Raw genomic sequence first — 24858 nt, forward strand, 5'->3', positions numbered from 1 at the left:
CAGTTTGTCCCGGTGCAAGGGCAGAACTGGGGTCTTCAGGTCCGCCCCACACTCAAACAAGCTTGACCAGACGCTTACCTTGAAGCCGGACGTCGCTCTGTGTGCTTGAGTGGAAATTTTGTTCTGTATTTAAGCTTACCCTTTCGGGTCTATTACTAATAAGAAGTCCTAATCAAATATACAAATATCAAGTGAACAATGATCCGTTATGGATCTTCTTGCGTGCCAAGCGTCGTCTGCACCGTCGCATGAGCATCTTTAACGGTCCGCGCGCTGTCCCAGACGGTGCACGTGCCTTCCAAGGGTCGCTGAGTCTTCCGCGAACTCATCCCAACCGCCACTGAGGGTTCGTACCGTAGATGGTCCGCTGAATGCGAATCCAGCCAGTCCATTATTAATAATAAGGACAGCCTGGATTCAGTGACATATGGACTGTATCCAATATCCGTTGAGAGCTCGGAAGTGACGCCGTCGAGTCCCTTGCACCTGGGCGTCTCCGTACATCACATGACCGAGGGTTCGTCGCTTGAACATCTTGGGTGGTGTCACGTCTTTGTCGACGGGTGATCATCCGCAACTACGGAGAAATCACTACACTACACCATCCCTTTTAAGCTAATAAAGGAAGCACATGTTAATTAAATAACACTGCTTAGCTGGGCAAACGGAGGCGGCCTTGAGAAGGTGGGTGCGTCTGACATTGTGGATCATACGGTTAAATTTGACTAAGATAACTACGATCAGGCAATGCGCAGCGCACAAAAGGACGGAAGTCTAAGGGTGATACCCCAGGCCCTCGTAGCGAATGGGGTTAAATCGTGGTCCCACAGCCACACAGTGCGCATGTCTAGCATACAAAATGGGTATTCAAGACCAGGCAAGATGCTAGTGGGTTAAACGAGCGTCTGATGCCCAGAGTGGTCGCTTGGGGGAATGCACAGGGGTTCGTACAGCATCACTTTCGCGGCAGTCATTGAAATGACGAGCGTTAAGATTGTCTTGTTTTTGGCCAGAAAATGTCGGGTGCCTGCAAAGTACGGTGCGCTGCCAAATACGTCAATGCAAACACGGAAGCAGGGCTGGGGAGCTTTATCCATATCCCGAAGCGGATGAATATTCCAGAAGAGTTACTGAAATGCCAAGGCGGAACGATCAAGGACGAGGTCGCCCTGGAACTACAGAAAGCTCTGTATGGTCTGAAATAGTCGGGGGGGGGGCCTGAACCTCCTATTACCGGTATTGTGAGCTTCGACTAAATTTGCCGTTTTGGTTATAACTTCCTGTTGTTTTGAAACGGCCCAGAACGTACTTTAGTGACCTCAAACTAAAAGCAAGACGAGGTTGAGTGCACAAAGGTGTAGTTCTAATTATTTTTACAAATTTTACACATCATTCTGGGTCTGATATTCTTGTAAAGTTTGTACAGATTAAATTGAAATGTGCCTTTTTCTGGCACTTCGACCCCTTGCTGACAACCGCCCTACACACAATAGTGTAAATTAGAGCTTCAACGTGAAATACGAGGTGTAGACCAACCCTCTCCTTCTTAGGACCAGCTTAACAGCCTAAATTTGAGAAAGCATCGTTCGCGTCAGCGAGAGATTCAGGAACTTGGATACGAAAATGCCATAAGGCACAAATCCCGCAATGTCCATGACCAATTCATCTGTGCTTTACGTAAAGTATGCAGGTAGAGTTGCTGTACACGACGTCGCATCACTGACAAGCTCGCCGAGCATAACGCGTGGAAGAACAAAGTCAACTCCTGACTTACACCATTTCAGGTTCGTTCTCCCCACCGCAGGAGTTCGATACAACCACCCCAGAGCCGACTTGCACATAGGACCGGGCAAATCTCAGTTCAAAACACCCAATGCCTGAGTTCAATACAAACAGGTGTCTCTTTTTTTGTTGCCAATTACTGCGAAAGTACCAACTTCTGGCACCTTTATCAACAGACTTGCTTAGCCAGTGTTGAGCAGTTATGGAGCTGGCGACGCGTTCTTCACCTTCGCCTTGGCGAACCTCATTATTGTTCGCGTCGTAGGTCCACAGTGCTCTGGAGCCGTCGCTATTTACACCAGAGGTATCTAATGTGGACTTACCTGATGTCGTCGTAATAGCGCATACAACGTAAATGGCTAGAAAGGAGATGTTGGCTAGTTGCATTGATGAGTACTATATCAGTGATGACGGTAGGAAATTGAGCTTTGAAGTCGAAATAATACAGGAGTAGTGTGGTCTTATCATTAAATTCGATTATGAGCGGCACCATTTTTTCGTCATCATAATTATGATGACGATTAAAAGAAGGTGTTACGTAAGCGAAGATTTCGTCGTACAGTACAGAAGTCCCCCTTAATAAGCTCAGCTTGCAACCGGGTCACATAGATTAAAGGTATATGTGACAAATCAAAAGATCGCCATATTTCTTCTATGAAAATGTATCGCACGGCCCCGATGCTTATTGAGGGATACTTCTGTATTATTGTGAGTTCTACTCGAATTGTTTGAAATCTGTTATTGAGTCAAACGTGTAACTTAAAAAATTGGCAAATAGGAAAGTTACGGTAGGAGCCCCTAATCAGTATTCAATAGTTGAAAAAACTGCAATCAAGATTTGCGCGACTGGTGGACAATCTCCCTCGGGGAGGCGCGAAGCACGTCAAGATGACGCCTGAAGCTAAGGTACTCCTGGAGGAGTACCTGAATGATAACTGTTCCTACACGCTGGACACTATGAGGACAATATTGTTTCTGGACTGTTGCATTAAGGTGGACACGTCCGGCACCTGAAGGGCATGCTGTTTACCGTAAAACAAGTGAGAGTCGAGCCCACAACGTGTAATAGCGATAGCAACATTGAGAAACGACGTGTGTTCGCCGTGAAATTAAAAGAGCATCAAGACGCAGGTAGATTTGGCGCGAGTCGAGCAGAGCCTATCGTTTAGGCGCGAACCAGTCGCGCAAATCTTGTACGAGGTTGATTGCAGTTTTTTCAACATTGAATACTGATTAGGGGCTCCTATTTAATTTTCCTATTTGCCAATTTTTAAGTTACGAGTTTGACTGCCGTTTTCTACGGATCCTTGAAGTGCACAATAACCTGTTGTCACATATCCTACGGTATCTTCTCTTTTATTGTATATGCTCCCGGTAGTGCTTCACGGACAGCCCATGTCTTTACGAAACGAATTAGTCCTACTCTGCCAACTCACAGCAATACCTTGCTCAAGCTCGTCGAAGACGCCATTCCACCGTCTAGGTAGGTTAGCAACAAAACAATTCTATTGTTTTTTTTTATCGTTAAGACGTTGAACATCGAATGCAGTAGCTGGCGTCAGATCTCGGACGAAAGCTCGAGCCAGCAGAAACAGCAGCGGGATGAACACGATCTGCGCGTTCACGATGCCAAACATGGATATCGAGTTGCCGATCTCCTTCCAGCTGCCTTCATTCTTGACGAGGAACAAAAAATGGAGTGCAAGTACGTCCGACATGGCTACAACTAGAAGGAAGTAGCGTGTAGCAGGTAGTCTAGGCTTGGTGGTCTCAACTGCTGATGCAGCCGATGGAAGCAGTAGAATGAGATGGAATGTACTGGCCACCAGCATGAACGGGATGAGGATCTTGCCCACCAGTAGCGCACCCATCGTGAAAGGAGCGAACACCGTAACGAAGCGGTACGTAGACGAGATCTCAAAGCTGCTCATGCTGGCCACGTTACCCGTGCCGAAGAACGCGATGTTCACCAGTAGCAAAAAGACAAACGCTTGCTGAATCTCTCGCCACATTGAAGATGAAGATGCTAGCGAAGCCTGAGCCTCCAGTTGTAACCAGCTCACGAGAACAGCGCAGAGAGCCACGTAGAATAAAACCTCGTACGCGATACTCAGTAAGACGAACGACGGCGCAAACGCTAGCATCACTTCGAGAAGACGTCTAGTATACAGTCCGTGGAGACGTTGTTCAGCATGACGGTCGGTACCGGTTTCCAAGGCACGCGATAGACTGCTCTTGCGTCGTTGTAATCTCCCTATAAGCAGTAGAATTGGAGTGCCAGATAGCAGCCAGTTGGCTACAGTGAGGTAGAATGGCGGCTTGCTTCGATCGCCGTCCAGATACTGCATAGTGCCATTCAAAGTCAACAGTGACAGCACCAAAGGCGACGCACTGAGGACGAAAGAGGAGCTCTTCCAGCTCGTCTGGTCTGCGGATGTCATTCGTTGTGCTACCGCAGCGAGCAGCAACGTCAGCAGACCGCCGATGTTCACTAACGCCGTATGCTCTCCATACTCACTAGGCAAGTACGGGAACACAGAGATGACAAGACAGCTGACTGTCCAAGACCGACTTGGTACTGCGCTTCTGCTCTCATTAGCCTCGTCATCACTTGTAGCATTCCCAACGTACGGCCAACACGCAAGTAGTGAGAAAAGCACTCCGAAAATCTCTCGACGTTCGTATCCAGCCACCACAAGCTCCAGGCACAGCAAGATGAGTGCGATCTCCGCCCATCGTTTCAAGCGCGACTTGGATTGCTTCCCACTTGACCCAGACACCCAGGCTTGTTGTATTAGACCACGATGATTCCACGTGAATACTCCGAAAACTAATGGAAACAGCAGATACAGGTAGTACGTCGTCGGTGAGCCCTCGAGAGCCAAGTACACGAACGCTGCAAACACCAGCACGACCAACTTGATGTCCAGCTGTTGGCCACCCGCACCAAGCAGCCACTTCATACTGAAGTCTCGTGGATGCAGATACGCCACTCCAACCACAAGCAGCCATCCCAAATACCCCAGGACGACGATACCAAGCAGGAAGAACCAGTCGTATCGCTGGAAATACTCCAAAGTCGCCAAACAGATCTTAATCAGCTCCTGACTCAGCTGTTCCACGCCTTCATACGACTCCGAGTTCTCACTCTCAATACTCTTCTTATACGCGTCCGCTAGTTGCGTCAAGAGCTCGGGAACTCGGTCACGAAAAGGTCCATACGGTACAAATCGCAGCAATGTACGTGACCGTTTCTCCTGTTCCTTACGCAGCGCATGCAGGTACAATTGCTGTGCGTTAGATCGCACTGCATTGGCTCGGTAGGCTCCCTTTGCGAGGTACGAGAAGGGCAGGACTCCAACTGAGTTACGTGGATACGGTAGACCTAGTAGCGCACTAATAAGCGGCGCCACATCAGCCTGCATCACGTCTTTGCGCACCAAAGTATTGAGAGCGCCCCAGTCTCCCACTGCTGCTTGCTCCTGTTCCTCCTGTGCCTGTAATTGAGCCTTAACTTGCGCTCGAGACTGTGTGGGTAGATCGATACTAAACGCTCCTGTCTTCTCCACTGTCACGGGTCCTTGGACACCTGCCCCCCACACTACCAACGGAGTGCGTGTATTGGCTGGATCTCCGTCTCCATGAGCTCCTTTCAGCCCCATACCGTGATCTGCAGTGAACACGTAGGCTGTCCGTCCATCGTAGTCGTAGAAATCCTCGACCATGCGATAAGTCTTCTCGACTAGCTCATCTACGAGCGCAATATTGTTCAAATAGTCCTTGGAATTGGGTCGATGGGCGTGGCCATTGGAGTCAATGCCCAAATAGTGACAAAAAATCACCACTCCGTCACTATGGAGCTTTGTATGCAGTTTTGCGTCTTCTTTTGCACCATGCAGTAGGTTTTGGAAATGGCGGAAGACCCAAACGTCCAATTCAGACGCGTCTCCTTTGGCAAAGTCTTCTTCTTCATGGGAATAATGCTCTTCAAGTGCTTGTGGCACATGACGAGCGAACATCGGGACGATATCCGGACTACCGAAGAGGAAGGCGGAGCTGCTTTGGTTGAACACGGAGTCAAAGTCCACGGGGTTGTCAGCCCAGCCTTTCGTCACAGCGCTGACGTCCTCGTACATACCGGCGAAGAGCGCCACGTGGCCAGGACGGCTCTCAGTTGGCACACGCGTGTGTGAGACGCCCCAGCTGCCCTGCGTCTGCATCATGTTACGTAGGAAAGACACGCGGAGTTCTGCACCGGCTTCTTGAGCGCTGGTCGAAGTGTTGGTCTCGAAAAACTTGTCTGCTCTACAACCGTCGGCAACGAACACCACGACGCGCTTGGCTGGTGGGGAGTCCGTGTACACCACACTCTCGACGTGTGGCACCACAGGAGACGTGAAGTAAATGTCGAAGATGCTCAGCACGTACAGAGCGTGGAAAAACACACCCAGGGCTAGTAAACGCGGTAGGCCTCCCACTACCTTGGTCATGATAGGCCTGCGAGTTTGTCCGAAGTTGGATGTGAAAGTAACTGTTGGTAGTTGGAGGTCGAATCTGCTAGTCTAGCTGTACCTGGGCGCAAGGTTGGAAGAGTCGAAGAATCGTTTCAAACGACCTAGCGGTTAGAAAACGCAAGTTACATTTTAATACTGAGCCAAAAATGCCGCAGATGGGCGGGAGCATCCGCGAGGAAATGGAGGTAGCGCTGCATGAGCATCGCTTCCTGGTGACCAAGCTACTGGAGTCCCTCAACACGGCTTCTCTGTACGCAGTATATCACTCCGTTTCCACCGATTTGGAGCCGTAATAAGGACATTAATCAATGCTCTTAAACTGTAGACCTCCGTCCACCATCACGGCTACGAGGCTGCGTACAGTGAACGAGACGTTCAACAAAGTACTCGAGAAAGACCGCGACCTACTGACAGCCGTAAAGAAGCGTACGCTCTGAGCGGAATAAAATGCGCAGACAGCGAATTAACATTAACGACGAGTGTTTTAGTGGCGAGGCATCAGGTGGCACAGAAGGAATTGCTGCGTATTGAGGCCGAGATCGAGAACAAGAAGCAGAAAGTCGTTCAGTATGCTGCACAGCTGCGCTGCTCCCAAGAGGATATCGCCGATGTACTAAGGAAACACCGAGTTACACTCCAAAATGCCAAGCAAAAGTCCAAAGGTAGAGTCCTATGTTGCTGGAATCTGGATACAAAATATTCTAAATATTGTTTTACTATGAATATAGTGGTACTGGATCCGCGCGATATCGTTGCATATGCTCACCGTATTGCAGGCACGACGTCAGCGCCGAAAGAGTGGCAACCTGGGGTAAGTGTACCTTGGGTACCCATTTGGGGTGTAATTGATGTTGCTAATGCACATTTTTCGGTGTTTTGTGATACAGTTCCCAATGTTTGGATTCATGCCACCAGCACCACAAGAGCACATGATGCGTGCGGGTGTACTCAGTCGTGGTATCGTCGCTGAAATTGTAACTCAAGGTCCGGAGAAGTATACGTCTACTGCAGCTAGAGTGAGCAAAGAAGGCGACGGTGATGCCATGGAGAAGCTCAATATCCCCATTGGTTTGGGTGCGAGTGATGCTCAGATCCGCAAGCAGATGCCGCCTGGATGGAAGCCAGGCGACCCCGTGGATCTGCCACTCGATGCTCTGCTGCACTACATGGGTCGGAATTTCTTCACGGAACACGGTATCACGCTGCCTGAGTCGTGGAAGACGGGCGACCCGCTCCCTCCGGACGCAATGGAGATATTGCGCAAGAAGTTTAAACTGCCTGAGAAACGGGCAGCGCTGTACGACGACGAGGTGGTGGACGATGTCGAGAGTTTGCGCAAGAAGCGCAAGCTCGAGGAGGGCGACAAGGCTGACGAGGGCACAGCAGAGAGTGACAGCTCCAGCGACTCGAGTGACAGCGACGAGGAGGCTCCGAACACGATCTCGCTCAGTCTCTCGTCGTCAGAGGACGAAAGTGACGACGATAGCGACTAAAGTTGCTCACGCCATATGGCTACATTTTATTGTTTGCAGATTACGGTATCTTTTCAATTATGTTAATTTCACAACGATCGTCGTTACTGTGCTTACCCATTACTTACTCGGGAAAGGTCTTAAGAAAAGATACTTTTTGGCAAACTTCAAAGCTAATCGTGTCAAACTCGCAGCACGTCGTCGTCGAACCCGCTCGCTTTTCTTAGCCTTTCGAAGGCGGTTCGTGTCTCGCGCAACGGTAATTCACTGCGTTCGCCCGCTCGTGATTGGTCTGTCGATCGTATCTGGTCACTGGTCTCCTGTCTCCTCGCACCTTGACTCCTTGAGGGGTTCCACAACTGGGCGGTTGGTTCACTTCGCTTGGCGCACGCCTCGCCGCCTCGTCGGCTATTATTACTTGGTCCTCGCCGCAGATAACTCGAGATCTTCAGCATCCACGCTGCTAAGTCGCGTTCACTCTGGTATTTGCAGCGTCCCAGCCGGCTGTCGAAGTCTCAGCTCCCACTTCTCAAGTAGAAATTCACTCTCAGACACCATGGCAAGTCGACCGGTTCAGAAGATGGGCTCGTTGGCCAAGCTCCGTCAGCAGGAGGCCACAGCCACCAATGTAGCGTCGCCTAAAGGCATCTCCATCAAGACGCCGGGAAAGGTCCCGGTAGCGCAGACCGGAGGGGACCATTCCCTTGGCCTGCAACGTCGTCGACTATCGGTAGTTAGTGACAACAAGCTGGTCGATGGGATGGCTGCAGCTAGTATTGAAGACGTGGATAGTAGCGAGCAGGCTCTGGCGGACGCTAATTGCGCAGTGGTAGCCTTTGCCGGGTTATCTAAGAAGGGGTACGCTCCCTATAACCCACGCAAGAAGAACCAGGACGCAATGGTGATTAAGTACGACGAAACCACACAGTCACTGCTCTTGTGTGTGTTTGACGGACACGGTGAAGCCGGTGACGGCGTGTCCGGCTCTATCCGCGACAAGTTCGCTACGGAACTCTTCGCCCACGACAAGTTCGCGCGCTCTGGAGACATCAAGCAGGATGCCGAGAGTCTACAAACCGCCATTTTGGATACACTACAATCCGTGGAGCAGGCCGTGCTGCGCGATCCGAGTATTGATACCGAGTTCAGTGGGACAACGGCAGTAGTGAGTGTAGTGCGAGACAACCTGGTGGTGGTCGGGAACGTCGGAGACTCCCGTATCACTCGAGGCTTCGTCAAGCAGGCTGGTCCTTCAGGTCCGGACTCCATGGGCTGTCAGGAGTTATCTATTGATCACAAACCTGACCGACCGGACGAAAAGGCTCGTATTATCGCCAGTGGTGGTCGAGTGTTCGCTGTAGAGTACGACGACGGCATCGATGGCCCTCCTCGTGTCTGGCTGGGACACATGGACGTCCCAGGACTCGCCATGTCCCGCTCACTGGGAGATGCGGTGGCACACACGGCTGGAGTCCTCTCGGAGCCGGAATTCACGACTCGGTGGCTCGATGAACACGACCGCTGCCTCATTGTAGCCACTGACGGTCTGTGGGAGTTCATGTCCAATGAGGAATGTATGGAGATGGCCATGGGCCAGCAAGACCCGAAAGTTGCTGTGGATCTGCTGATCATGGAGGCAAACCGTCGCTGGATGAAGGAGGAGCAAGTCATCGATGATACCACCATCATCGTGGCGTATATTGACACGGTCGGGGTCAAGGAAGGCGACAAGGTCACGGCATAACTCTTGAAAGAGCGGATATACAGTATACACACCGTGACGCTGTGGCTTCTATATCGTCCGTCCTGCTCTTCTCGCTTAATTTAAAAATTAATTAAATAAAGCTCCACATCGCTCTTTGTAGCACCATAGCAGGCCACACTGTAGACAAAGCCTTAGGAAATGTAGATGTGATTCACGTGAGGATGGAACGACGTCCTCAATGTTGACTTCCAATGCAAATGAGGTCGCTACATGTAGATCCACATATTTCTGTTCTACTCAATTGTCAGAATGCGCTGAGGAGCTCAGAAATCGTCGTCGTCGTCATCGTCGTCTTCGTCGCTGAAATACGTTCGCCGTTTCATCTGATAACCACAAGAGGAATGAGCTTTACAGTCGGTTCTAAGCAGCTATTGCACTCGCAGTCGTACCGTGACTTTCGTGCGCTGCTTCTCCTCATTGACGCCCACTTGGTTGAGCAAGTCGATGAGCTTGTCTTCGTCGATCTTGGCAGCCAGTTGGCCACGTTGAGCCATTTGGATGACCATATCCTCAATAGCACGCGCCTTTTCGGGCTTCACGATAGCTATTCTAGCCACTATATCGCAGTAAAATCACCAACTAGCGGTCGCAAATCAACTGGATCGAACAAGACCCACGTACAGCGCTCACGGGCGTCCGGCAGCATAACCTGTTGCACCAAGGACTGACGCATCTGCTCCTGCTCCCTGTTTATTAGATCACATTTAGTCGATATTTAGTTTGACAGGATAGCAGACTGAGGACACGCACTGCTGCTTCATTTGCTGCTGTTGCATCTGCTCCATAGACATCTGCGGCTGAGTCGCGGACTTCTTCTAAGCAGCGTGGGCATACAGTCGTCGTTAGGGATTGAGTATTGCATCGTAAAGCGCACCAGGCAGCTGTATGAGAGAAATAGCCAGACGAGCGACGCGAGACTGTGCCAAAAGCGCACATGCAGAAGACAACTTACGCTCATATTGACGGCTTGCTTTGGATCCGAAATCACTAAAACGATAAATGACACTGGCCCACAATATTAAAACGCTCTTTCATCCAATCAAGTATGAGCCTGAAACCCAAAATAATCAACCAATAGAGATAGACATTGTGATAACCTAAATCAGTTTTTAACAATTACAAAAAGGGCTAAAAACAGAAATTCATGTAAGTCAGACCACCTTACTTCGAAGAATAATACAGTAATGAAGCAACAAGGGTAAAATTAATTTCCTGACAAACTTCATATCGCCCTCGACATCACGGAGATGGGCAAGGCACTGAGTCACTACTACTGATTCGAAAATCCAGTAGCCCAGGCTGGTTCAACCACTATGTTGATCGCTAGACAGAATTTGAATTTTAGCGCCGTTAATACATGGACATGCACATGCACATGTTATCTGTAGCCGCTGTCGATCCCAGCGCATTTCCAATTCCGCTCGCGATCACACGCGATGCCGCCACCAGCGCTGAAATCATGTCCAAGAATCTTCTACGTGCCTTCGCCTCACCTGGGGCGAGAAGACCAAACGTACGCGTCGAGAAATTACCTTCCAACACAACAGCAAAGGTGTAGCCAACGGGCCAGAGAATAATTCGCTGTGTTAAGAGGTACATTCTCAGTCAGAAAAGGCTACATATCTTAGATTACGTAGGGGGATATGTAGATAAACCCTATTTACTAGTAGCAGAAATGCTCACAGCCTTGTTGTGGTGTGAGACAGCGCGGTCTAAGGGGGGTCCAACGACTATCAAGTATTGTTAGCAGCATTCGGGTTTGATAAACAAAGCCAGTGCTAGCTATATGCTTAACTAAATTAGTAGGACAAAGCATTCGACCCATAGCTGCGTAGTGACCTCATTATACACTCTAGAAATTATTATAAATCAGGCGTTGCTTCACAAGGCAGATAACTGTACGTCAATATTACATCAAGATGCTTATTATCTTGATCAGGACACAAGCCCAGCTCGTCGACGACGTCGTGGCATGACGTCCACAGTCGTGCTGGACGACATCAATCTCCACGATTGGTTCAGGTACCGGAGCCCAAATACCGCCACACTGTAGTCCTGGTACAGTACACGGCCACTAAGAAAACTTGCTCCAGTCTTTCGCAGGTAGAAACACTTATACAATAATCGCTCTCACCTTCGGTATCGTGGTCCGACCATATCCTAGGATTTGATATATTTTCTTAAAGAAAAAAGCTACAGTACATTTACAAGGTTAACTGAGAGGCAAGGATAATAACATCTGGCACCGCGAGCGCCCCTGGTGCAAATGGAGCGGGAGGGAGCCATAGCATAGCAGAGTCCGGTTTCGTCCATGTTGTAGATATCTTTAGGCTCGTAAAGGTCGGTCAAATCTTGTAGTCGCTGACGGCCGAGCGCTACTTCGACGGGATCAGCAGTGCCAGCTTCGCCAGGGAGTTTCCGGCTCCGCAAGCTATGCCTCCGCTCAAATGCGGTCAACCATCCGTCCGAAAAAGTCATATCCCACGCATCACACAGGTCCTTCTGAATATCACGGGCTTTTAGCTTAATTAAGTCTTGTAAGAGACATACACCTTTAGCTTCTACTTTCAGAATCCACTCTAATAAGAGCTTCTCCAGCGCTGACGACGTCACGCGTAAGGGTTTCCGCCGCTTGTCATCTCCGTAGGTGACGCACATGATCTTGGCTGCGTTTTTGAGGATGTCAGAGACAGTAGTTTGAGCAGGCGCTTGCCTCAGCCTGTACGTCGCTTTTGCCCACGCAGCCAGCTCTTCTTGCGTCATGTCGGGACAATCTGCTGCCTTCTAGATGAGGCCTCGCTTCTGCTGTATCTTCATCCAGCTCCCCATGGGTATAAACTAATGTGAATTATGATCTGAAGCCTATGATCACTGTGTTGTTCTTCAAATGGTTGGAGCTGAGCGATTCGCGCCAGAATCCCCGTCAGTACACCCTCCTTAAAGCGATTGTATCGATATTTTAGGGATATTATTTTATACCAGTACCGGAATGGAGAGCGATTACTGTATCCGGTGTTTAAGTACGAGGTGAAATCCTGGGTTTGGGTCGTCATGTCGACCGGAAATGTCGTGCTGCGCGACATAAGGTGTCATGCCAGCTGGATACACTCGTGCATCGACGTGTGTCTCTTCTTCTGTGACAGGAGAACGGGGCTGCTGGACCTTCCTATCTTGCGAAAGATCGATGGGGAGCCGCAGGTCGTTTTTCACCTCGGTCCATCGAACTGATCAAGTACTTGAAGAGCCCCACGCAAATGCCTCCAAGCAGACCGCTAACCGGGATGAAGGTCTGTTGACCTACTGTGTTGACCGGGTGGATAAGATTAAAGGTAGAATTGAGCACTTCAAGAGCCATCAAAAGTGCTGCCAGCACTAAACCACCCATGTTCATGATCATATGGCAAGGAATTGCGTTATGCGCGACTTCGAGTGCGAAGCCGAGTTCGTCTTCGAATAGTGAAAATGAGCTATTGGTACAGCCTAGGGGGAAACAAGCAAAAACACACCGACGATATCTACGCTGGGACATGAAAAGAGGAAAACCATAAGCCTTATAGCGAGCTATTCTCAAATTTTAGGCTGATACAATCTTGCCGATAGTTTTATCGAGATCAAGTCTACCAATCGTCTTCTTCGTTTAGTTCACTAGATGGCTATTTTCTGGACAAGATACCAAAAAGAAGAATGCTGGGAGGGCCAAGTTTAGATTGCTACGCTATGGTTTGCGAGGACGAAGAAGGTTTGTCCCTCACTGGCTGTCAAAAGAATACCCAATGACATGACAGAATAATGCTCGAGCTTACTTGCTATGAGTTTACGGCATTCGGCTCTTCCAAACCAGCCTCACTCGATGCCGTTGCTACAGCTCCGCGGACGGTGCTCTTATTGATTAAGATGGACGAAGAGAGATGGCGTATTGGGGCGGTCGCTTCGGATAAAGCTGGGCAAAGCAGTCGTGTTTGCAGAGCTCTGGTCCTTCGGTGGCCCGAGATACGTGTCGTGATATGTTTCGCCCACGACTTGAGCAACACAGTAAAAGTAACTCTAAAGTCAGACTACGCGAAAGGCACAAGAAGACCTCCGACGCGATGAACGGTCTTTTCAAAGAGGTTAGTTGAGTCTCAGGTTGCATGTTTGACTCGTTTGAATACGACCTTAGATTTAGCCAGCTTTGCGAAACACGGTGGAATAGCATGAGCATATGCCTTTCTTCATTACTTCGTTTCCGTAGTGCTCTAGAGATGCTGGAACTCAAATTTCGCAGAGATGACGATTATCTGAGGTCTTTATATGTTTTTTAAAAGAAGGTACCCCGCCCCGAATTGTCGCCCCGTTAAACGACGCTCACCGAGCTTGATTGATTCACGAGCTTCATTCTTTTCATAGTAGCGGTCACATTGAACGCGAGAAGATGCGTCCCTTTCTCTCGGCTTCTACTGGCACACATGTGCAAGTTAATGCGCTCTTGTAAAGCATGCCAGTATGGCAAGCCGCCACCGCCAAAGAAGGTTTCGCTTCAGCCATTCCCCGTTGCATCAGAACCGAGGATCTCAGCATGAACTTGGCCTTCAGCCTTCGGGCCTTCCCTGAGACGCCCAATCCCGATATCCTCGGTTTTCGCTTATCGCATCAAGTTAATCCATCGTGCTCTCTTTGCAGCTGGCACTACCGCGACGTAGTATGCAGCAGCCTTCTTCGACCTCATGTATTGCAATCACGGCTTACCGACATCGACCGTATCCGATCGAGGTCTCTATTTTATGGTCCAAGTTCTTTAAACCCGTCGGGACGCAGATAAAGGTGCCGACGCTGATACAGATATCCGAAGCGTGCTAGCTGAGCCCTCGAAGACGGACTGAGGTGTCGCCACGTTGTGTAACCCTATTGCAGACTAAACCCAGCAAAGTACCTGATTTACTATTTAACGCGAATGAAAATCAGTAGCACATATTTTAGACCAATCATGTCGTTTGCGGAAAACCAAGTATATTGCTTGGTTTTACTACATTAATTGCCATAACTATTGGTAAACCCATGCAAGATGATATAGTATGCTGCGGGGTGCGGAGTAAAACCAAGCTTATATGAATGTTTTACGATTTACTATGTAAATTGTTTTACAAGTTTATTTTTTGGAAGCAAAAGGGTTGTCTTAGAACGCATTATATATTATTATTAGACATCCCGTCTGACACTTCCGACAACCCAACGGTCACCAACCCGACCTTTCTGAGAGGATGATAGCCATGCGACAGCACGCGGTTTCTCTGCAGTACTGACCAGACACGGAGCCAAGAGTGCACAAAAGGTGTGCGCTCTCTCCGCCAGGAGTGTAGCGCCATCTAAAATCGCATCTTGGACATCCCGGACACTGACGAGCCTGATTCTGTGCTACCAGTCGAGTATCGTGATCCGGCAAACTCGGCTGTACCAGCCGATCCAGCGACCGGTAACGTTGGCCCCCGCTCACAGCTCTATCCGCGTAACGCTACGACCTCTCAGGATTTTTGGCCGGGGCTTTAATCTAAATATACTGCGGATGCGACGCAGCTGCCGCAGCCGCTGACCTCCTGAATTAGTATGCAGATCAACGAAAACGCAATAATTTTGACATGTTCGCAGTGGGCGACCGTGTATTGCTTTCAGCCAACAGTTTACAGCTACTTCTGTATCGTATTGTTTGGGCGCCAACTTTTGGCGCCAATATTTAATGGACCGATTGAGATATTGAAAGCATTATTTGGCATACAAGCGCTACAATTTCAACATCTTTATGTCTTTGGCCTATTCTCTACGCCGGTCGGGTCCGTCGCTACAATCCGTATACTATTGCCGACGATTCTTGTAACGGGGTAAGAGATACCATCACTAGCTTACACTATAGTGTGGAGGAAGCTCGCAATAGTAGAACCAAGTCTTAGGTTTGTGTCAAATTCAACTCTGATTTATTTAGGACCAGGGCGGCTACCCCTGTCCTCGTGTAAGCCACTCAAACACATGTCTATATCTGATTGGTCAATAAGTGAGTCTGGCTCCTCACTATCAACCAATCAGATGATGAAACCTTGGCACACGCTACCCGTGTACCGCTTTACCTACTTATGTAATAACTAAAGAAATATCTACCAACTTATGTAATTGGAGTTGGGCCCACTACAATGCTGATGACCCTTCGGTTCCACACTGCGCGTTCGCGACGCGCCTCACATTGCCGCTCCACAAATCTGATTTTTCTCGCTTTAGATACTCTTTACACCGAGCAAGTTGATTCAGACGCCGCGTGATCGAAGCGTTATTCACATGCTCGCGGTACCCCATCGCATCTCGTGGACAAGTTTTGGCATATCGTCTATCGAATCCTGAAGCACGAGGTTCCTCATGCCATTCCCCCCGTCTTTGCAGTGTGCGGCACAGCAGTGACGGTAATGGTCACGCGACGGCTGACAGACTTGCGCTGTCAGTGCATCTTCGTATGGCTGAACGTGATCAGCCTCATGCGCCTGTTCCAATCATCCCACGGCAGATCCGCCTTTCATTTTCCAGCGGTGTACGAAAGCAGCCAAGGCCTTATCCACCTCTTTGTATTTTCCATCATGCCGAGCCCATACTATTTTAGAACCGCGAGTTGTTCAGGTACAACTTAAAAAAAACAAGCGTAAAAAGTAGAAATAAAATTGTAGGAATTCTTTTTTTGCAATCTGCCGTATCCGTACCGGTTCGATCAACGCTAAAAGCATTTTTCAGATCCAGCTCAAGCTCTGTTTATTGCGCTTGAATACCGAATCCTAGGGTGATGTCGTGTGCACCCTCGGGCGCACTCTTCTTTTGGTCAGCTCGAGCTCTTTTACTCAGTTCATATCGCTGCGAGACGCCTTGTTGCCAGTGCCATGAGGATTTGAAGCCTACAGCCTCGTGCTCTGTAGCGATTTCGAGTGCATGAATCTCTAACATGGGACCACTCAGAGTCACGCCGTCTTTCCTCAGCATATTCACCTAGCCCACGAGCTCCTGATCGGCCTTGGCACACAGTATCCTGGCCACACCAACCGGGCGGAAATACTTTAAGTCAGCGGTTTTAGGGTCCTTGGCGAGGACTCCTCGCACAGTAGCCTCAGATATGTGTTTTACAATATGCTTATTAGATGATCTTGCGCGTGACCTTCGATTTGTCGCTCAATGAACGAAAAGACTTGTCTACAGTATTCTTCATGCGTTTGTTGCACTGAAAAAAGTTCTTTGCTCTCTAATCGTAGCATGGTCGTGGTACACGTTCGTCTGAATGTAGGCTGGATGTGTCCTTGCCCCGTCAGTCGAATCTGGTCTGGTGTCTTGGGCTTCGACAAGGTAGACACGTGGCGATTGAATAATTGGCCTGTGTTATTGTGCTTTCTACTCAAAACTTGACTGCCTGATTTATTAATCACCCGCGCTGAATGGCCTATGAAATCGTTCATCCTACCATACATCATACGGAAACATTTCATGCGACAGATTTCCACACACTGCACTAGAGGTTTCCTATAGTGGAGCTAAGTAGTCATGCACTGACTGTCTCCGAGGGCACCTGGTACCGTGTACCAGGTGTCCACAAGAGTGACGGGTCACTCTTTATGTAACATGGGGCACACTGGATTGTACCCCGTTACATCCTCCCGCACGTAACTGAGAATCACCTGATTCTCCAATCACAACTGAATGGAGAGATTGCTCTACATGTACTTCGATGGAACGAGGCTCGCTGCTTTCTCGCCTCAAATTGATGGAACCGGGTTATGCAAAGTTCGGTTCATAGAAGTTGTCCGCCCTGAACTTTTGCGCGAAAGCGCAACGTGGCGTCACTGGCACCAACTCATTTGCGTCGAGAATGTAGTCTTCAGAGCAGAGCGCATCGGCAACGTTTCCCGTGTCAGCAAACGGTAATGGATCTCCGATCTAACGTCTCGCCTGGTAGCGCAAGAGGACCCCCACCAGCGGGTGCTGCATCAGCTGATGGTGCACGCTGTGGTGGTCGAACATGTGTATCGCCACATTCGGCCCGTGTATCTCCATATCCTGAGCGTACTCGGACGCCAACGGAGACTACACCGCCCCACCCAGGTCCAATACGATGGCGTACACCCCCAGACCGAGAAGCACTGCCAGCGACCACGACTAGGGCATACTCAACCCCGGGTCCAGTGTCATCCGCAGCCCAACGAGCGTCACTTCTTGGAGCAGCAAGATCACCTGGTGAATCAGCTCAAGCTCGACCTTCTCCAGCCCCTGGTACAGCTAGACAGCCGCGGACTCCACGTTCCACACGACGTCGAACATTACCCCGAGCTGCATCTCCTGTTGGTCAACCTGAGCAGCCGATACCAGCGTCCCCAGCGGACGCTACTTCGCATCAATATCAGCTTGTGGTTCAACCTAAGTTGCAGCTGGTGAATTTTGACCAATCATATCTAAGTGTTGATTTTTCAGACTATCCGTCAATCACCCTCGGTATCCAATTTTCACTGGAATTGACAATAATGCCCCATCTAGAGCAATAGTTAATTTCTTTTTGTACTGTGATTGAATCGATAGCTGATTGGTCAATTCCAACGTATCGCCATGTGTCCGTAAATGGCCAACGTCCGTTTGCACATAAGTTTTAGAGAATGGTTCCTCGCTCCATTTAAAAGGTGCAGTGGCAGCCCGAAACGGTGTCAAATCTGACTTTAGTCTCAGATGGTGTTGTAAACATTCTCGACGACAAGCTGTACGATTCAGAGCCTTCATTTTTGAATCAGCTAATAATAGCTTTGCGTAGCTGCTACGTTGTACGGAACTGGAGTCTTAACGGAGTCCGTCCTATCAAGATGGAGGACGAAAACGGCGTCAATGGAGATAGAAGCGTACGTAAAGAAGAGGACATCAAAGGCGATATATCGTCGACTGAAACCAGTCTTTAAGCGGGGTGAGTAAATTACCGTTGCCTTCGCAAGACCAAGCACTAAACATGTGGTCCGAACATCCAAATAGTGAGTCCAGAAGTAACGAAGGAGAATCACAGGACGAAAGTGCGTGTCACACTGATTTGAAGGAGTCAAGCACAGCAGCTGTAGCTCCCGATTCGGATAACGGCACAAGGTCTGAAAGCGAAGTCCTAACAGGAAAACCGCTTCAACAATCGACAACAGTACCCGAGCTTGAGCGTCGAGTTTTTGGGATTTATGACGACTTAGAGCCCTATTTACATTCCTGTATGGATCGTACGTTTCAGGTATCCCACCTAGTTCATTTCTGTCACGGTAATACCCCATTTTTGTCTTTCTTTTGTATTAACTCATACTTCAATGTTTATACTGCGAGAACGTCAGCTACGGCTGCATTACAAAATGCGCTGATTCACGCGTCTAAAACGAGACAAACACGAGCTATTTTACCCGAAGAAATGTTGCACTACAACAAACCTTACATGTGTACACACGCCGGAAAGCGCCGTGTGAGCACAAAGGACAAGGAGTGAGATCATTTCAGCACACACGCTGAATTGGCTGTCCTGCTCGTGCAAATTCCTGCTACATAATGAGTCGTATTTTATATAAAATGTCGATGCAAATACTCTTTCTTGTGAATAATAGATTGATGCGTGCGCTAAGTGCTTGCGGTTTTGGGTAGTCCACGTTACCAATCAGGTTACAGAGTACAGCTACGCCCTCAGCGTACACAAACGTTATCTATGAAAAACGTCGAGTTCAAGAGCCCCACGTTTTTGATCAAGTGGATACACTTTGACGGGCGGGTGCTATTCGTAAGCGTATTCTAGAGTACATTCTCGAAAATTCTAAGTCAGAGCCGACAATAACGGGTATTCACAATTTGATGCCGCGACTCGAAGCAAAACGCTACACATTCGAAACAGTTGAGGAACGGATTCAGGCGTATCTCGGAGATTTCAGTTCTAAGGAGGGGGATATTACTCGTGTGTTTTATCAAAAGGTTTGATAGCCATTGCATTTGAGCTTCATCAGCAATTAATTTAAACTATCGTGAATGATTTTTAACAATCTCGGGGTAGCTCAAGTGATATCAATTCAGACTTAACACATGAGATCTATATTTGAGCGCTTTCCTGAGGTCATGTTGATTGATGAGACACACGACACAAGCAGTTCAAGCTACAAACTCTTCAGCTTCATGGTACATGGCTCACTTGGCAAAGGCTACGACGTTTAGGTGACATATACGCTGTGTTTGATGCGTGACTGTTGCATCAACTTGCTAATTGATCGCATTGAATTTTATAGCAGTGTTTAAGTGAAAACGAACGTAAGAAAACACTTCTAGTCGCCTGTCAGCGGCTTAACCCCTTAGTTCTTGGGCCTAATAATGAGGGTAATATTTTACTCCATCCCACATAAATTTATTTGAAAATTCGTTAGGGGGGCTGAAACGGTAATGTGCGGTTGGGGAAGGTGGTAGTAAGAACATCTCCAACATAAGCTCCTGATATGTAAGCAGATACAGTCAGATGGATCAGTTAAGTTCCTCTGTCAACATAACAAGTGTCTTTTTATTATGCGTCCAATTTATGAGACGTTGCACATGATCAGTAGCAGTGGTCGCACCAATGCAACTGAAGATAAAAAAGCTTTTTCATTGATTACACAGACACCTCGGAATTCAGGTGGAAACATAATGTGCTACTCAAACTGACACCTTACTGCTCACCCTCCATTCCATTTCCGGACTCACCACCACTTCCATCTTGCGCCCCCCCCCCCACTCTCGTACTGCGGCTCCCCACTGCCACCTTGGTGCTCACCACGCGCCTGCCCACTCTGCGCATTACGACTTCGCTTCTTTCCTGATCTATCAGAAGGGGACGATTGCGAATCTTGTGCTCCAGCAACATCGCACTTAGAGTGCTGTTTCCGATACTCCAATATGCATGCCAAATTTGGAAGAAGATTTTATCTCTTCCGGGTCGCACAACGCTGCAAAGATGCTTCCTGCTTCACGAAACTTACTGTTAGAAGAGTCCATTCATCAAAATGATAGCATTTAGACTCACCGTTGGTTTCCTGTCGAGAACTATGGGCAGATGTATTTAGTAAAGGTTCTGGGCTCAGCTTTTAGGACTGCGCGCACTTTACACGAACGGTGACGTCTTTTCCTCCCCCCGCTCACAGTCGACAATATCTGGGTTCTTCTCGAGGCAATGTCCGTCACTACTCTCTTGAGCTCTTCATTTACCCCTTCCTGATGCGTCGAATCTGATCTTGCTGACGACGGTGCTGCACGCTCCCTCGCTGATGTTGCTTTCTACAGGTTACATCATAAAACAATGTTTTGTTGACTGCGAGAATACCATATATTGTTTCTGTTGGCTAAGGTCTTACCTCAATTTCTTCGAAAGTATCTTTGTCCACTGCCAGTAGCTTACTTCATCAGAGTCTCGAAAAAAGCAAAGTGCTTGGGCTGCGGTTTGTTGTCGATCTTGCGCGCATATCGCTGTACAATTAAAGCATTGACGAGTGCCATGGCCAGCAGTCCTGGAAAGATAGTCTTGTAATATTTGTGAATCGTGTAGGACAGCTGCCCACTGTAACGCTGCATCCGGAGCTGATCGTGGGCGTGGAGCACCTATCCAGCGGTGGTAGTCCTGAATCAACCCCGGAGCTGGCAAAGGCTGCATTGCTCCGTGTATACGTCACACTACAGTAGAATATGAAGTAAAATCGTTAGAAAGTAATAGCTGTCGACACCCACAGTAGCAATACTTACTGACTGTGACAGTCGCTCGACGCCCTCCCGATGAGAGCATCGTGAGCTGGTGTTCAATCCTTCCGCATGGCGGCTGTAAGCTGAAAAAATTGTAAGCTTTGCGCCAGCTTTGTTGTCCCTTGTGGAGGAACCATCACCTTCCGCTTATTCACCGTTCGTATTTTCTTCTCTGTCACCCCGTGTTTGGCGTATCCTGCTTAATCGGTCTGGATTGTACCCGTTATATACATACGCCGGTGTAAAAGCCCGAGCGCAAGCTTGACAGAGGTATAACATCTGCCCGTGACTACTAGCCGCCACGGGGACGTCGAAGAAGGCAGACAAAGCGCATTCATGTTATGAAGCACAGCCACTTCACCACTGTTATTTTTTTTGGTACCGGAGTACGCAGGTGCGTCTTAGCTCCACAAACTTCGGTTCTGCAATAGAAGACAAGATACAAGCAAAACCATATTAATACCGAGCCGTTTTGCTAGCAGCAATCTTATATAAGCAATAACGCTCGAGCACTCGCTTATGCGTGACAAAGCCAGTTAGTGGAAGTGGATGCTGTTTCGCTGATGACGGTACAGGAACAAGAGCACGGGTAGGAGCTACTGCAGTACTGCTTGCCTCAATTGTAGTCAAGACGCTGTCATGCCCACCTCCAACAGCGACTTCATCTCTTGAGGCTGCCTGTGACACAGCTGTCACCGGTTTCACCCTCTCCTTTGCTGCGGCCTTCTTCTGCTTGCTCACAGCCTTCGTGTGTTTCCCCGCCGCCTTCTTAGCTTCTGCCGTATTTTTGCATCCGTCATTTTCACTGTGATCTAAATTTCCGCGGCGTTTACCGTGTGCGTCGTGCCCTTAGCCTCCGCCGAAGGCTGTGCCAAGCTCGTCTTGTTAGCTGCGGCAGCTACCTTCTCCTTAGCAGATTGCTTCGCTAAAGCTTCTGTCCGTTGATCCACTCGTCGCAACCGCCGCTCGCGCCGCCGTGCTTCTAAATATTGTTGTCGCTCGTAAGCATGCAGCTGATGACGATTTTTTTGCCTACCGGCTGCACCATCTTCTCTCTTTGATGTCGTTTTCGAGAATGAGGTGTAGGTGGCCGTCGGCCACTCATCGTGTTGGGTGACTTACACCATTGTTATACCACTGCAAATCTAAGCCTGTACAACAGTAACGTTTACGTACCAAAGATCATCTTGATATCAATATTTAGGAAATTTTATACAAAATCTAAATGAAAATACCCCTCATGTTGAGCGCTCCAACCTAGCATAGACGTGCGCCAAAAGTGATTGAGGGTATACACAGCTTATGTTGAGTGGTCCAACATACGAGAAGTAAGGGGTTAAGAGTGCAAACCCAACCTACACATCGCTCGCCTGTATTATCATTGACAAAGATTTTGCAGAGCTATCAGGTTTAGATAAAGAAGTTGAAGGAGTGGTTAGTCTGCTATGTCACTTTCATGTGAAGTATATACATTTGGAAGTAGGTAAAGTCATCTACGGTCTCATCAATTCCAAAAGAAGGAGATAACAAACGCCTGATCTCTCTACTGGCTAGTACGGCAACGAAAGCCGATACGTAAATCATAACCACACCAAAAAAGTGCTGCAACTCGGAGACTCATATTGCGGGCTGATCCGCATACTTTGATCCTAGTCGGGAGTGTTGCAAGACGAGATGGAGCGGAGCTTAATCTAGTGGTATATCACATAAAGCAACTTAATCCACTATTGTGTCAATTACCCTCAATCCGTGTGCATACAAATCCTCACATGAACTAATTTTAACCAATCGTTACCTGTCTCAAAATGGACAGTATCCAATCACACATGCGATATTTCTTATTGAAAAACCTAACTATTAATTATTTTCCGGACAGGAGAAGTCCCGCACATGGGAAACAGAACCAACAACAGGTACAATAACTGCTGAAAGTCCACCAACAGTAAAAGTCGTCACGAATTGATGACACCTCTCTTTCATTCTAACGGATGCGCCCGAATAAAAGCCCCCTACCGAATAGTGTCCTGTGGGGTGCTACATGCCTGCACTATTGAATACAAGCCTCTCCCGAATAGAGTCCTTATAAAAGCTACCAAATCTGCTATTACAAACTTGCTGACCATCCATTTTACAGAGAGAAACACTTTTCCGTCATTTCCAATAATGCCTCATCAAAGGCAGTCGGTTAGCAGTGAGCGTAAGCAAGAGGTGATCAAGTGGACTAAATATGTCGTTTAAGGACCTACTGTACATGGAAATAACGCTTGGAAAGAGTCGGACCGAGTCGAATGCACTCGCTTTGGTAGCCCACGTATGCCAAGTGTTGACACCGTTTGCGATTGAGGCCTCCGCGCGTGGCGAGACACGGATGAGGCAACAATCATGCGGAGCGCTGAAATAGCAGGCTTCTCGAGAGACCCCTCGTCGTGGTTTATATTAAAGCACGATGTGAATGGCGCTAAATTTCGTGAAAAGTGGTCGAAGGCACCGCATATGGACGAAGACGTCGATCTGTTAAATCCTTTAGAGTTAGATGATGCGTCAGACGATATTAACCTGGTACACGAATCATATCAGCAAGGAATAAAGTCCTCACCCGTTTAAAGTCCTCTCTATCACTTTCGGGCGGCACTATTCAATATAGTCCGGACTCTAATAGGGCGCGTCCGTTACATACTCGGTAAAAAACTAAAAATTCTCGCGAATCGCTCAACTAAAATCGATTAGTGCATTGTGTCGATACATGTAGTCTTTTGGCAGACAGTACAAGAGAGAGCTTGGCGAAATGCTGTCACAAAATTTGGTGGGTACTATCTTACCCCTCTAGTGGAGTGTGGTCTGCGTCCGTCATTCCGTCCGTAAAGGGCTAGGGTTAATAAAACTCACGCTAATGCGGGCGTTCTATTGGCTGCCGAGCGCAGCGAAGGCGGCGTCGATTCGCTAAAAAGCTGCCGAGCGCAGCGAAGGCAGCCCCATTGGCTAAAAATATCATTCTGTTTTGTACACACTGTATGTGGACTACACATCGTACTTAAAAGCACCGTTCAAATTTCATTTTGCCCCCATTTTCGAAACGGAAGCCGCGGAACGTCACGTTACTCGAGGTACGCTGCGTGTATGCATGTTAGTTTACATTAGTAACTAGCAAGACACACATACACAGATAGTCCGAGGTTCCTGGGGCTGCTTAGGGGGTAGCTTATAACTTGCGGGATTTTATCCTGCAAGTAGGTAGCCGTGCTATGGAAATTTAGTTCCAGAGCCCTCTGGGTTCTTGGGGCTTTATCCCACCGCCCACTCTGCGCGAGAGCACATTTGGCACCTGGTCCATTGACCGCAAACCCGACAGCAAACCAGTTGAGCCGGTCGTTAATGGTTATTGATGGGCACGCACATTGCGTGCGTGCAGTTGGTCAGGAGGGGTACCGTAACTGGCCTCTTTTAACCGACATATGGGATGGGGGCTGTAATAGCCTATCAATAACCAGCCTTTGCAATTAACGGCCGCCTTTTGGCAAAAGGATATCGCACCTCAAGCTACAGTACTATCCGGGGGCCCAACCCTGAAGATTCG

General features: G+C 48.5%; 3 protein-coding genes across 3 annotated transcripts; 2 read left to right on the forward strand and 1 right to left on the reverse strand.

The window, feature by feature from the left end:
- Positions 1-3287: 3287 nt before the first annotated feature.
- On the reverse strand, positions 3288-6272 carry PITG_15015 (GPI ethanolamine phosphate transferase, putative; the record flags this gene model as incomplete). The annotated part of the gene is made up of 4 exons (XM_002898152.1): positions 3288-4200; positions 4279-4353; positions 4423-5985; positions 6079-6272. 4 exons carry the CDS (start codon positions 6270-6272, stop codon positions 3288-3290), a joined length of 2745 nt encoding a protein of 914 aa, XP_002898198.1.
- A 179-nt stretch (positions 6273-6451) lies between these two features.
- On the forward strand, positions 6452-7789 carry PITG_15016 (uncharacterized protein; the record flags this gene model as incomplete). The annotated part of the gene is made up of 5 exons (XM_002898153.1): positions 6452-6546; positions 6622-6722; positions 6785-6958; positions 7025-7107; positions 7184-7789. 5 exons carry the CDS (start codon positions 6452-6454, stop codon positions 7787-7789), a joined length of 1059 nt encoding a protein of 352 aa, XP_002898199.1.
- Positions 7790-7954: 165 nt separating this feature from the next.
- PITG_15017 (protein phosphatase 2C, putative) lies at positions 7955-9643 on the forward strand (the record flags this gene model as incomplete). Its single annotated transcript, XM_002898154.1, has 1 exon — positions 7955-9643. The coding sequence occupies one exon, from the start codon at positions 8325-8327 to the stop codon at positions 9510-9512; it is 1188 nt and encodes a 395-aa protein (XP_002898200.1).
- Between the last annotated feature and the right edge of the window lie 15215 nt (positions 9644-24858).

The sequence above is a fragment of the Phytophthora infestans genome, genomic scaffold (genome assembly GCF_000142945.1).
Source record: "Phytophthora infestans T30-4 supercont1.38 genomic scaffold, whole genome shotgun sequence".
Taxonomy (NCBI): Eukaryota; Oomycota; class Peronosporomycetes; order Peronosporales; family Peronosporaceae; genus Phytophthora; species Phytophthora infestans.